At 37.6% G+C, this 12,956-nt stretch overlaps 1 protein-coding gene across 10 annotated transcripts in view; it reads left to right on the top strand.

Moving 5' to 3' along the window:
- The window catches only part of PTPRM (protein tyrosine phosphatase receptor type M), a 1,075,005-nt gene extending 1,067,428 nt beyond the window's left edge, over positions 1 to 7,577 (top strand). For all 10 annotated transcript variants that reach the window (XM_073631370.1, XM_073631374.1, XM_073631369.1 and 7 more), the window contains one exon: positions 6,935 to 7,577. In XM_073631370.1, coding sequence (XP_073487471.1) covers positions 6,935 to 6,988 — 54 coding nt within the window. In that variant the 3' untranslated portion in view covers positions 6,989 to 7,577. The remainder of the gene's footprint in view (positions 1 to 6,934) is intronic.
- The last annotated feature ends 5,379 nt before the right edge of the window (positions 7,578 to 12,956 follow it).

Raw genomic sequence — 12,956 nt, 5'->3', positions numbered from 1 at the left:
ATCACACATCTGAAGATTCTTAGGACTTTGAAACCTGCCAGAATAAGAGTCCATCCCATCTGTACTATATTGCATTTAGTTTTTCAGCTTGATTCCGTTGTAATGCCTACCTGGTTCCCAGTGAGTGAGCTTTATTTTAATTTTTCGGACAAAACAAGTAAATTTGTAGAAATGTTTGGAGGTTCAAATGCGTTATTAAAGTTTTAATCTTGTAGGGGAGACTATTATAACATATGCTGAAGAAACAAATAGTATGTAGCACACTGAGCACTGCACCTGCAAAAACCTTAGGAAGGCATGGGGGTGGATTTACTAAAGGCACAGTGTGCGTAGCTAGTGCAGTTACACTCATTTTCCCCAGAGCTTAGTAAATGTGGTAAAGCTAATAAATAGTGATGGCCCAATTCAGTACTGTAATAATCAAACTAACACTGGTAGGTATCATCCCTATAATTGCATGGGATTGTACAAAAAGCTGAAAAGAATGGGACATTCCGTTGTAATGCCTGCCTGGTTCCCAGTGAGTGACCTTTATTTTGTTTTTTTCGGACAAAACAAGTACATTTGTAGAAATGTTTGGAGGTTCAAATGCGTTATTGAAGTTTTAATCTTGTAGGCGAGACTATTATAACATCTGCTGAAGAAACAAATAGTATGTAGCACACTGAGAGCTGACTTGTTTTTTAATTTGATTTTATCTAATTATAGCCAAAAGCAGTGTCTTTTTACAACATAATCCATAAGGAGCCCATCTGCGGCACAAATGGCCACATTAAACTAACACATACTAAACCTAAAATCTGGAAATAATTGAAGATAATGTGCCATCCCTTTGCCATTGTATCTATTCCAGACCCTCATAGAATGGAAAAATAATCAACAGGATCTTCCCTATGATGTCTGATTTTTATCTTGTTGCTTTTATATGACATCATTCAAGGCCCTAGGGTCATATAACATTCCCAGTATCCCTGTACATTTCACATAAAGAAAAAATATTCCCCTAGTACTGAAATACTCCAGATGCTCCAGCATATTGAGGTTACATAGGGTAAATCAGATGTTCTTATCAAGTTAATGCTGAATATGACCAGTGGGGATAATCCTCCCCTGATCTAACAGACTGTGCAATGACAAATCAAATGTGCACAATCCTTGCATGGACAGGGAACTCATGGCAAATATGGAGAATATTCTGTCTGGACCATTCATACTGTTCAGTTGGACTGGGTCTTCAAAGGCAAAAAATTGTTATGGGTCTGTATGCTATCATTTACTGTATTAGTGGAACTAAGTCAGAATTCTGAAAGTTCAAAGGTATAGTCTAAAATAATTGTCCCAGGTGATATCTCCATGACTGTAATGAATGTTCCACAGTAAAAAAGAATTACGGCAGCCTGATGGAAACTTGCAAATACTTATTGTGTCTTTAATCAATGCAAGGATAACAGGAAAGGATGCCTCTAATGCGTTTCATGCTTAACATTGCTTAGCCATGGACTATGAGTAGGCGCTGTTTAGAAACACATTAGATGATCTGTTTTCTTGTCTTACTTGCATTAATTTTAGACACAATAAATATTTGCAAGTTTAGAATATTATCAGGGACGAGCTGGGCAAGCATCTCATTTACAAGCATGGAATGTATGCAGACCTGGAGCAGTACTGTATTTAGTACTGTGTATCAGAGAATGGTTGAAAATAGCCAAGAACTGCACCTGTGAATACCTTAGGAAGGCATGGGGGTGGATTTACTAAAGGCACAGTGTGCATGGCAAGTGCAGTTACACTCATTTTCCCCAGAGCTTAGTAAATGTGGTAAAGCTAATAAATAGTGACGGCTCAATTCAGTACTGTAATAATCACACTAACACTGGTAGGTATCATCCCTATAATTGCGTGGGATTGTACAAAAAGCTGAAAAGAATGGGACCTTTAATTATACCTTACCAGTGATCTAAAAAGCTTAATAACACCATATTACGTAAAAATCCATTTTAATATACTAACTGCACTATTTTTCTACTGAATTTGTATTATTTTTTATAATAAAATGGATATTTTTATGTAATGTGTTATTATAAGCTCTAAATTGTGCAGCGCTATCCCTCAAATAAATCAATAGATCTACTAGTCAGCTAAATATGTGCATATACAATATATAATAAATGTATAAAAAAAAATTAAAATCAATAAAAATCTGTGAAAATCAATAAAAAGGGTGGAGATCAATAGCAATATAAATCAATCAAATATAGTCCATATCTAGTAGATTCATGAAAATAGGAAAAGTCCATCAGAAGATTTCAGCTTCCAGTGAATGTGCAATCCCAGAAACCATTACTTGAGGATCAAGACTGCTAAACAGGTGGAGCAGTGTCAATATACCATTCTAAAGCACATTGTGACCTCTCTAATCTAGTGAGCTCCATTGAAGCAGGTGAGAGGACACCCAAAGGTGGGATGAAGGGCACTGAGGTGTTGAAGTGAAGAGTTATGGTTTCTGGGATTGCACATTCACTGGAAGCTGGAATCTTCTGATGGACTTTTCCTAGTTTATGAATCTACTAGATATGGACTATATTTGATTGATTTATATTGCTATTGATCTCAACACTTTTAATTGATTTTCACAGATTTTTATTGATTTTCACATTTTTTATATATTTATTGTATATTGTATATGCACATATTTAGCTGATTAGTAGATCTATTGATTTATTTGAGGGATAGCGTTGCACTATTTAGAGCTTATATATATTTCTTGCAATTTGCACAGGTGGGCATTTGCATTTAAGTGTCAGCTGCTTTCTGCAGTTTATGGTTTACACATGTTTTATATTATGTGGATAGAATGAATACCACATATTGATTATTCATAGATTTATATATTTTTTTCTTTGTTTTTTGGTGTTATTTGAACACTAGTAAAATGTAAAAGATTGTATTTGATAAGCGCTGGAGGTATTATACATATTAATGTTGTGTTATTAAGCTTTTTATAACACTGGCTAGGTATAATTAAAGTTCTGAATGTGGCAAAGCTCTGCTCATTTCCATCATCCAATCAAGGGGAGCCAAACATTTTCTTTTTTCCTTGCACCTGATTGGGTCTTCTTTACAAAGTCGAGCTTTACCACATTTACTAAGCTCTGGGAAAAATTAGTGCACCTGTACTTGCAAAGTTCACAGGGGTTGATTTACTAAAACGGGGGGTGCAAAATCTGGTGTGCATGGTAGCCAATCGGCTTGTAACTTCAGTTTGTTTCATTATGCTTTGACAAAAAATACCTAGAGGCAGATTTCTATGCAGAGCTGCACCAGATTTTGCACTCTCCACTCCACATCCCACACTCTATTCTGTTTTAGTAAGTCCATCATCTGGTCTTATTGGGCAGCTCTCTAGCAAGATACATCAGCTTATGAAAAGAGTGATCATATTTATCTCTGCAGGGCCATTTGCAGTCTATGCCCAGCTTTGGTGGTGGACACATTACCTTGCCTTAAAGCAGCTTGAGTCTTGAAGAATAATGCTGTAAGATATGGTAGAGATAACTGATTTTGGCAACATTGCATAATCAGTATTAGTTTCAGCCATAGTGACATTACAGTTGTCTCATGAGTTGCTCTGTACAGAGATAAATCCTTTTGACAGATGTCTGGTCTGTTTTTTTCTGGTGTTCTAATAAAGCTTCAAAATTGACATTCCCACATTTGAATTTTTGTACTCTGTGCAATAAAGAGCTTCAGCTAAAGCAAACAGGAACATGGACCTATCACAGTTTTATATAACATTTGCCAAGCAAGATGGGAATCAGAAAGTACATTTTTCATGTGGAAAATAAAGTTAGAATCAAAGTATGTATACTGAGCTATATATACTGTAATAAAGTGGCTGGAAGTTAAAAAAAAAAACTTTTTTTTATATGCTATGTGTGATTCGATGCAAAATCTATTGCCTAACTGTAACTGAGGAAAGTAAGTGAAAAGTCGATTTTTCGTTTTTGTATCACTAGTATGCCAAAAGCTGAAGTCTAGGCAGACACAAAAACACAAACTAATGTAGTAATGTTTTGCTTAGGGAATCATTATATATATTTGTAAATTAAAATAAATGTACATACCTGAATTTGTCTTGATATGAGCCCTTCTATAATCCCCTGCACTGTAGCTTTTAGCCTGAGAGAAGGGGGCCCAGTTTTTGCAGCCTATCAGGCTTTGTTGTAGTTCACAATTGCTGAATCTTAAAACGATTGTAAAGGTACATTTTTTTTTCTTTTTCTTGTCAAACTTGTTTATTCAAATTTAACAAATCAGAACACAAGTTCAAAAGCGGTATAGGAAAATAATATGTTAGGATACAATAGAAGAATATATTTCCTTAATATAACTTAAAATGAAATATGTCTCATACCTTAATCAAAGGATTAGTAACTCAAAGAGACAATTCCCTATATTATTCCAGAGAGAATAAATCCAAAACATGAACAATGGTATTATAATGATGTCCCAAGGTTGTCTAATGGTAGGTTGAGAATATCTGGGGTATTCAATCAAATTAGCATTAAGGGGTAATTGTTTTTACAAATTAAGCTGGAGCAAATACCAGTAATTTTATATTATCACTACCTGAACCCGATGAAGAAGAGGCATGAGAAAAAAGGTAAAAGAGAGGTTTAATAGAGGAGTTAGAAAAGGAAGAAAGGAGAAGAGAGGAAAAGGAAATGCAGAGAAGGGATCTCTGGGGCAGTGTGTGGCTGTAATCATATAATTGTCATGGAAAAAATGAAAAAGTAGGTAAAATTTACCAAAGCATCAACAAGGATTCATCAAAATTAGAAGGCAAAAAGTGTGTCCTCCAAGGGAGCCATATTTTCTTAAATTTAGACATTTTGTCTTGAGTTATAGTCTCTATTTTGGCATGAATCATAAATTTTTTTTTAACCACTAGCCGACCAGCCACCGCAGTTGTACTGCGGCAGGTTGGTTCGACTGGGCAAATCTCCATAGCTGTACGTCACTCCTTTAAGACAACACAGCAGGCGCGATGACCGTCGGGCACCCGCGATCGATCGTGACAGAGCGAGATCCGGGATCTGTGTGTGTAAACACACAAATCCCGGTTCTGTCAGGGGAGAATAAACACAGAGTCAGTCCCATCCCCCCTATAGTTAGAACACACCTAGGGAACACAGTTAACCCCTTGATCGCCCCCTAGTGTTAATCCCTTCCCTGCCAGTGTCATTTATACAGTAATCAATGGCTATTTTTAGCTCTGATCACTGTATAAATGTCAATGGTCCCAAAATAGTGTCAAAAGTGTCTGATCTGTCCGCCGGAATGTTGCAGTCCTGATAAAAATTGCACATCATCACCATTATCAGCCTAAACTGAGGAAACATTTTTTTTTTATTTGGGAATATTTATTATAGCAAAAAACACAAAGTATTGTGTTTTTTGCAAAATTGATGCTCTTTTTTTGTTTATAGCGCAAAAAAATAAAAACCGCAAAGGTGATCAAATACCACCAAAAGAAAGCTCTATTTGTGGGGAAAAATGGACATAAATTTTGTTTGGATACAATGTTGCACGACCGTGCAATTGTCAGTTAAAGCGACGCAGTGCCGTATCGCACAAAAATGGCCTGGTCAGGAAAGGGGCAAATCCTTTCAGGGCTGAAGTGATTAATAACAAACAAATCTATACTCACCTGCTCTGTGCAATGAATTTGCACAGAGTGGGCATGAATGTCTGCTTCTTGGGTCCCCCGCCGGTGCTCCTGTCCCCTCCTCTCTGTCCAGTGCCCCCATGGGAAGCCACATGTGTTCATTACCGAGCCCTGCTGCTGTGTCCATTGACACAGACAGTGGGACTTGGCCCCACTCCCTTATCACTGGCTTTGATGGAAAGCATTGGGAGCTCATAGCTCCCAGTGCCTCAGCAAAGCCAGCGAGACCCAAAAGTGAGGTGCAAGTGAGAATAGAGCTGCAAACGTGCATGTCGCTGTATCGAATGAGGGCTAAGGTAAGTAAAAGGGGGTGAGGGGGATGCTGATGCCTAAACATTTTTTACCTTAATGTAAGGAATGTATTAAGGTAAAAAAAGTTAAGGCTTTACAACCACTTTACTGCTCCTCCTTCATTACAGAATCAGCACCTGAGGGTGTGTTCTTGACAAAACTGTACTGAAGCTGTAGTGGAAGTGGTGAAACTCCTGGCTTTGTTTTCTGCCTAGAGTGCCTAATTCACAGAATTGCAAATCCTTTCATCTGTAAAACCGTTCCCTTATATCTACTGCTTATTTAGCTGCTTACATGGAGTTGCTCTTTAACTTTTGTTAATTTAAAATAAACCTGTTCTTTAATCAGAGCCCAAGACCCAAGACTGCCATACTCATGCTGCCATTCCATAGCATTACTTGACCAATGCATCCAGTCTTCCTGCATCAGGTTAACCCAGGGATGTAGTTATGCAGCATACCATTTACAGTTAGAGCAACTAGGAAGTTGATGCTACCGTGGTAGGCCATGGAGTGCAAGCTAAAGTTTTAGTAGGTATCAAAGAAGCTTTCTGACCATTATTTGATATCTGCTAGTAAAACTTGTTAATCTTCGGTAGTAATGATCATCTTACTAACCATTATCATTATGATCAGTAACAGAATTTGCTGGTTCCTGTTCCTTAACCCGTGGCTTTGTATCCACGTATAGCCACAGAGAGCTCATCATGTGCCAGATCCTTGTAACCACCAATAGGACCTTCATCTAGCTGTATTTTTCACAAGCCTCAGCAAATAATTCCATCTGTACAGATCTAATAGTCCTCACAAAGCTTGACTGAACAGGCTTGAAAAATGTCATTATGCCAAGATTTCACCCATGTGCTATACCAGTCTTCCCTCATTATTGGAAAAATTGTATTCTCTTCTTTTTCAGGATCAATACAAATTCTGCTATGAAGTGGCTTTGGAATATTTAAATTCTGTGTGACCATTTCAGCAAGGCAAGGGAAGCAAATGAAAGAAGAAAAAAAACTTTTCACCTTCATCTCAACAAGAACAATGGACATTGTTCCTTGATATTTGTATATATACAATGAAAACTTCAGTGTTCTGCTTATTTTGCTTTCTTATAAATGGCTCTTTGAGGAGCTGGAAAATGTTATCTGGAAGCTGCCTGCACTGCCTTTACCCCCATTGTCTCGCTGTTTCTGGACAAGATGCACCTTGATGTTTAAGGATTGGTTATCCACAGCAACCAAGTTGCCTGAACGAAGCAGCAGATTTTGGTAAACGAACGAGCACAATTCCATTCTTATGAAGGATCCTATTTTTTTTTTTTTTTACTTTGTTATTGTCTTAACTACAACAGTGTTGATTTTTATTTTATTTTACTTTTGTTGTGTTCTGTGGAAAATGCAGTTCAGCACTCTGACTACATATTTTTATTACATTTGTACACCAATGTGTTTGACAGAAAACATGACACTTATTTATCTGTTTCAAACTGCATTTAATGGGACACATTTTGTTGAACTATAATTACTTTATTTGTATTATTTGAAAAAATAAATGACTTTGCAAAAAAGAACAGGATACTTAAAAAATCTTTTGTCTTGATATTTAAACATTGATGGTTTGATTATAACAAATGATGTTGTCTATATACAGAATATAAAGAGTAAAGAAACAGTTATTATTGCTAATTTAGTTTTTCCCCAACATTTGAAATAAACCTAAAATACCCTTAAGGCCACACATTTAATCTAAAGGTATAAATACTACCACACTATTGTACAACCATTATATTAACTTTAAGATGGAATTTGCAGAGCTAGAGAGCCTTAAAATGGTATTGCTATGGGATTGTGTTACATATGGTTACACTTCTGCCAGATATAGAGCATGTTGTTGTGATTCCATAGAGTGTAACGTTTTGCTTACAACTGCTCTCCATTACTGCCGGCCACAGCTAATAGCTCTGCAATCATTCCTGGCTGCAGCCATTAATACAGCTTTGCCTTGCCTACAACCTATTTGATTATAATGTACTATAATATGATAGCACATTATAGTATAGCTCATATTGTAATGTCCTGTCAGAATAAAACTCATTTAAATGAGCTATGGGTATCAGGGGAAAGCTACCCTGAATTCCATCAGATGTGTATGGCTTGGATTCAGTAATTACAAAGCTAGTAACAATAGCAGGTTGTAACGAATAGCAGTAGCAAAACAACAATGCACACAGTGTAATTTAAAAATAACTGATAAAATAAGAAGTAAATATTCAAGCTTATGCAAATCCAAAACATTTGTTTAGTGGGTAAACGTTTTTTAGTGACAGCTAGGGGATACCCCCTTGATTTGGAGATATATCCTCTTACTTCCTGCTGTGTTCCTGGAAATCAAAGTGAGGGGAAATCTTCCCGATGGGACACAGATGGCAGAAAATAAGATGGTCATCCAAAAATTACACATCCAAAAAAATACACTTTAACCTTTTGAAAATGTTTTTTATAAGAGCTTACTGTGTATTGGTCCTATCTGTGAGCAAGCACCTGCAGGCGAAGTGTAAATGCAGTGATACCAAGTTCTTTTATATTAACCACTTCAATACCGCACAATTTTTTTTGTCATAATTGTTTGAAAAATTAAGAATTTAAAGAAAAAAAATCACAATTTGTTTTTTACATAAGGTCACCAGTGCAGTACAGCATCATCATATAACTGGTGTGGCAGTGATCAGGGACACTGACTGGTGACAGTACAGGAAAAAATATATGTACTAGAATTTTTTTATTTTATTTTATATTACTTTTTTTTGGTATCTTTTTTTAATCAGAGCAAAATAATGTTACCATAGAAACATTGTACTGCTCTGGCGAAGTGATCTGGATTTGTTTTTTTTTTACACATTATATTTGCTTATAGCAGTGCATTACATTGCTATAAGCAAGCATTTTACTGAATGAAACCGATTCATTCAGTCTGTTTTGTTGTGATTAGCTGTGATTGGTCAAAGCTAATTACATGGTACAGATGGGCTGTGATTGGCCCTGTCTGTACCACGTGATCAAATTGACCAATCACAGCTAGCAACACAGTTGTACACATTGGATGGCATGAAAGAAAGCCCTCCATTGTGTACAACTGTCATGTGACCTGCTATGATTCATCATGGTGGTCACATGGTACTGGCAGCGAGGCGGTACTCTGATCAGTCATCGGCTGTGTCCCGTGGACACGGCTGGTGACAGATTGCGCGATCAGTGCTTCCTGAGAGGAAGTCATATGACGTCCACTCAAGATAACAAAACCAGCGCCGGCCGTCATTTGTCTATAGGCATGGCCTTAAGTGGTTAATATTAATTGTAATTTCTCAGACACAAGGTTAAAAGGTAGTCAAATGATATGCTTGTTAGGTCTTAGTTACCATAAGGGCATGCATGTGATGTTATTTAAAACATGTCATGTTGTGGTGGGCTTAGTGCTGATTCTACATATTGTTGAATTCAGATAATGTGGTCTGTACACACTCTAAGGCCCTAAGACATGTGTGCCAAGGAGGGCATGCAAAGCTAATTTTTAGTGGCACCCAGAAGATCGATAGCCACATGTCTACAAAATAATTGTACATTTCTTATTAAACTATAATAACTCATTTTAAATATCTAGCCAGTAGTGTAATGAATTTACCATGCAAATCCCTATGTTTAAAAAGCTGGCCTTTGCCGTAATCCATGCATTTGAGTCCACACATATGTGCAAACAGATTGTTTCACACCTGAGGACAGTGTTAAGCCAATCTTGAGGCAACTTACAACATATAATTATAATGATATAAAATCGATAACATGAGTGTGTGTGTGCAGCTGAAATTAACAATCCTGTAGGGCAGATAAATCACAACTAAGCTGTGAAAGTCCCGTTTATTCTGCAATACACGTTAACAGTAAAAATGAACATGTTTTGTGTGTGCACATGTTAAAATAATAATTATGAGTTTAATATACAATTAGTAGTACAACTTGGAGTGCAAAAATGTAAAACTGTTCACTAAGCATGCCAACGGTCTATTGATTGTAAATTGACACTTAAGGTCTCTAAAAAAAAATGTAAATCTCAGCAATTGCACAAAAGTCACAAATAATATCCATAATGTATGTGAAATATCAGCTTGTATTTGTTGCCTTTCCTCCTAAGGGGAAAAAAGTCCTAAATACATTTGACCAGGAGAGTTAAGGAACATTCAGGAATAAAATGTAAACAATGCTGTGCTGAGAGCGCGCCACCCTGGCACAGCTATGTACTATGTATTACTAATAGAAAAATAACTATAACAACATTTGACCATGAGAGTTCACGTGAATCCCCATAAGAATAGCACTGCTAAAAGTTTCACTTCACACTGCAGCTGGAGGTTTGTTCAGCCAAAAAGCCATTAGTTTGGCCTTTCAAGATTCTTCATGGACTACACAGTGAAGAGGTCTCCCTCATGATATTTTCCCTGCTTAATAAATAAACATTCACCAACAGAGAAAATAGCCCAACACTATAGGCTAAGAACATTCAACCAGCAGGGGAAATAATATGAAGGAGACTTCAACTCTGTATGCAGTCTATGGAGAATCCTGTGCAAATGGTCGAAAGAATGGGTGTTCGGCCAAACAAACCTTCAGCTGTAGTGTGAAGTGAACTGCTAAATGTGACACCTTCCTCCTGATTGTTAGGGAGCCAGTACCCTCAGGCATTCTAATAACCAGTGACTCATCCCTGCCTGGCACATTAAGCTGTCAGTCGGGAATTCTCGACTGACAGGTGAATGTAAAGGAACAGTGGGGATAGTGTAAAAAAACAGCATGAGGTCCCCTCAAATTCCATACCAGACCCTTTGAGTCTGGTATAGATTTTTAAGAGAAACCTCATGCAAAAAACAAGACCCTTCAACATCTATACAGGACCTTTATCTTAGCATGCAGTCTTGGTGGCCAGGAAAAGAAGGGGTGGCAATGTGCCCTCCTCGCTTAGCCATATCAGGCCACATGCCCTGAACATGGGGGGGCATTTTGCCAGGGTGGACCCCCTGGCAAATCACCTTGTCCCTCATGTGCATCTTCTCCACAAACCTTGCCTGGGAGTTGTGGGGGTTAACAGGTGGGGGCTTATTGGAATCTGGAAGCCCCCTTTAAAAAAAGGGGTACATAGTATTCCTAGTCATTCATAAAAACAATAATGGTAAATAAACACACACTTTTTGACAAGACATTTAATTAAAAAAAAAAAAAGACCCATGATGTAAGTCCACCTTCAAGCACATCGATTAGCGATGCAGTCCTATGTCAATCAGGATAACTGCCTCCAACCAACCCGCTGAATGAAAAAAAAACTACCAATGTGTCCGACCCTGTTTGCGTTTTTTTTTTTATGATTATTACTATTTCTGCTCCGTATATTTCAGTCTAAACTTTCTGTGACTTAAAAGTTTCTGTGCTAATGAATATCTATAAAATGCATAAGCTATTTCAAATAAAATGCAGTGGATCCCATTTGTTACATGATGAGATGACAATCAATTGAATTACCAATAAATATGTTCTGCTTCAAGCAGAGGAGAAAGCACGGGCTGAATGATAATGAACGCTTGCCCCTAAGTACAGCTAAGACTCTTGAAAAAATGGAAGATGGAAGCTATGAAACGCACAATATACACTGTGTGAACATAAATTACAATGTAATAAAAGTTTGAAAAATTATGTTTTCGAAGGTGCACCTGATAGGACAAAATAAGCATGCAGGAAAATGGTTAGTAGTCTGATAAATGCTAAGCGCTAGTCTCACTGATAGATTCATGTGCTCAATATGCTGTTGTTAATGCAGGGGAATGTTTTAAAAATATGCGTTCCATAAATTTATGATTTTCCTGATAATACTTTCAAAAGGGCAATATATTTCCAAGGCAATACCAAAGTGTAAATGATCAAAATCACAACTGTATTGCTATACATTATTCAGGTTTCATCATTTAATAAAAAGTATGAGTCACTCCAGATAGCAGCAGCTGAACAGATGTGAGAAGTGTATTGTATGCCTGTTACTAACGCAGCTTTCTATGCAATGGCATTCCAAAAATATTTATTATATCAATATGCAAGGAGGGTTTTCCAAAAACCCTGCTCAAGCATTGCCCATATAGACAGGTATTTCCAAATTTCCGTTATATCCTCCTTTATATCTGAGAGACCAGCAGGACAGTGCAAATTGATGGTTATAAAAATTAGAACATATGTAAACAAATTGATATATATATATTTATATATACTGTATGTACACACACAGTATGTCAGCAATGTTGGTTACCTTGCTGGAGCACTGGAAGTCTTCTTTTTTCATTTTTTTTTTCTTTCCGGGTCCACAATTTACAGGCTCTGGATCAGGATGCCTTGGTGAAATGCTGAAGTTATCGCCTGGTTTATGTCTTTCCGCCAATTGCCTAAATTCTATGTGCCCCTCTCAAGATCCAACAGGAGGGTGTCATGAAGATCCTGCCATTAACAGGCAGATTAGACCCATCAGTGCACGATTGCGGGTGTCTATGCGCACGCGCACATGCACTCGTTAGTGTCTGGCGGGTTATTTAAACCTGTCTGACACTTGCATCATTGCTGTTTGCTCTGCAGCTCTGTGTATGTGTTCCCTGAAAACCTGATATCTGCTCCTGTTTTGACCCGGCTTGCTTTGAGACTGTTCCTGTTATCTGCCTGTACCTGACCCTTGGCTTGTTGGACGATCCCTCTGCCTGCTCCTTTTGTACCTCTGCTGCCAGCCTGCTTTCCAACCCGGCCTGTCTGAAGTTCTTGGATTTCCATCTAGTCTGCTGTGCTTGTCTGCTGATCCATCCAGCCTGCTGGGCCTGTCTTCTGAGCCATCCTCTGCAATTCAGGCTCACCCTTTAGGTA

This window comes from Aquarana catesbeiana, linkage group LG05, assembly GCF_042186555.1.
Source record: "Aquarana catesbeiana isolate 2022-GZ linkage group LG05, ASM4218655v1, whole genome shotgun sequence".
Taxonomy (NCBI): domain Eukaryota; kingdom Metazoa; phylum Chordata; class Amphibia; order Anura; family Ranidae; genus Aquarana; species Aquarana catesbeiana.
The sequence above is the reverse complement of the archived record's forward strand: the minus strand, read 5'-3'. Positions and strand labels throughout refer to the sequence as shown.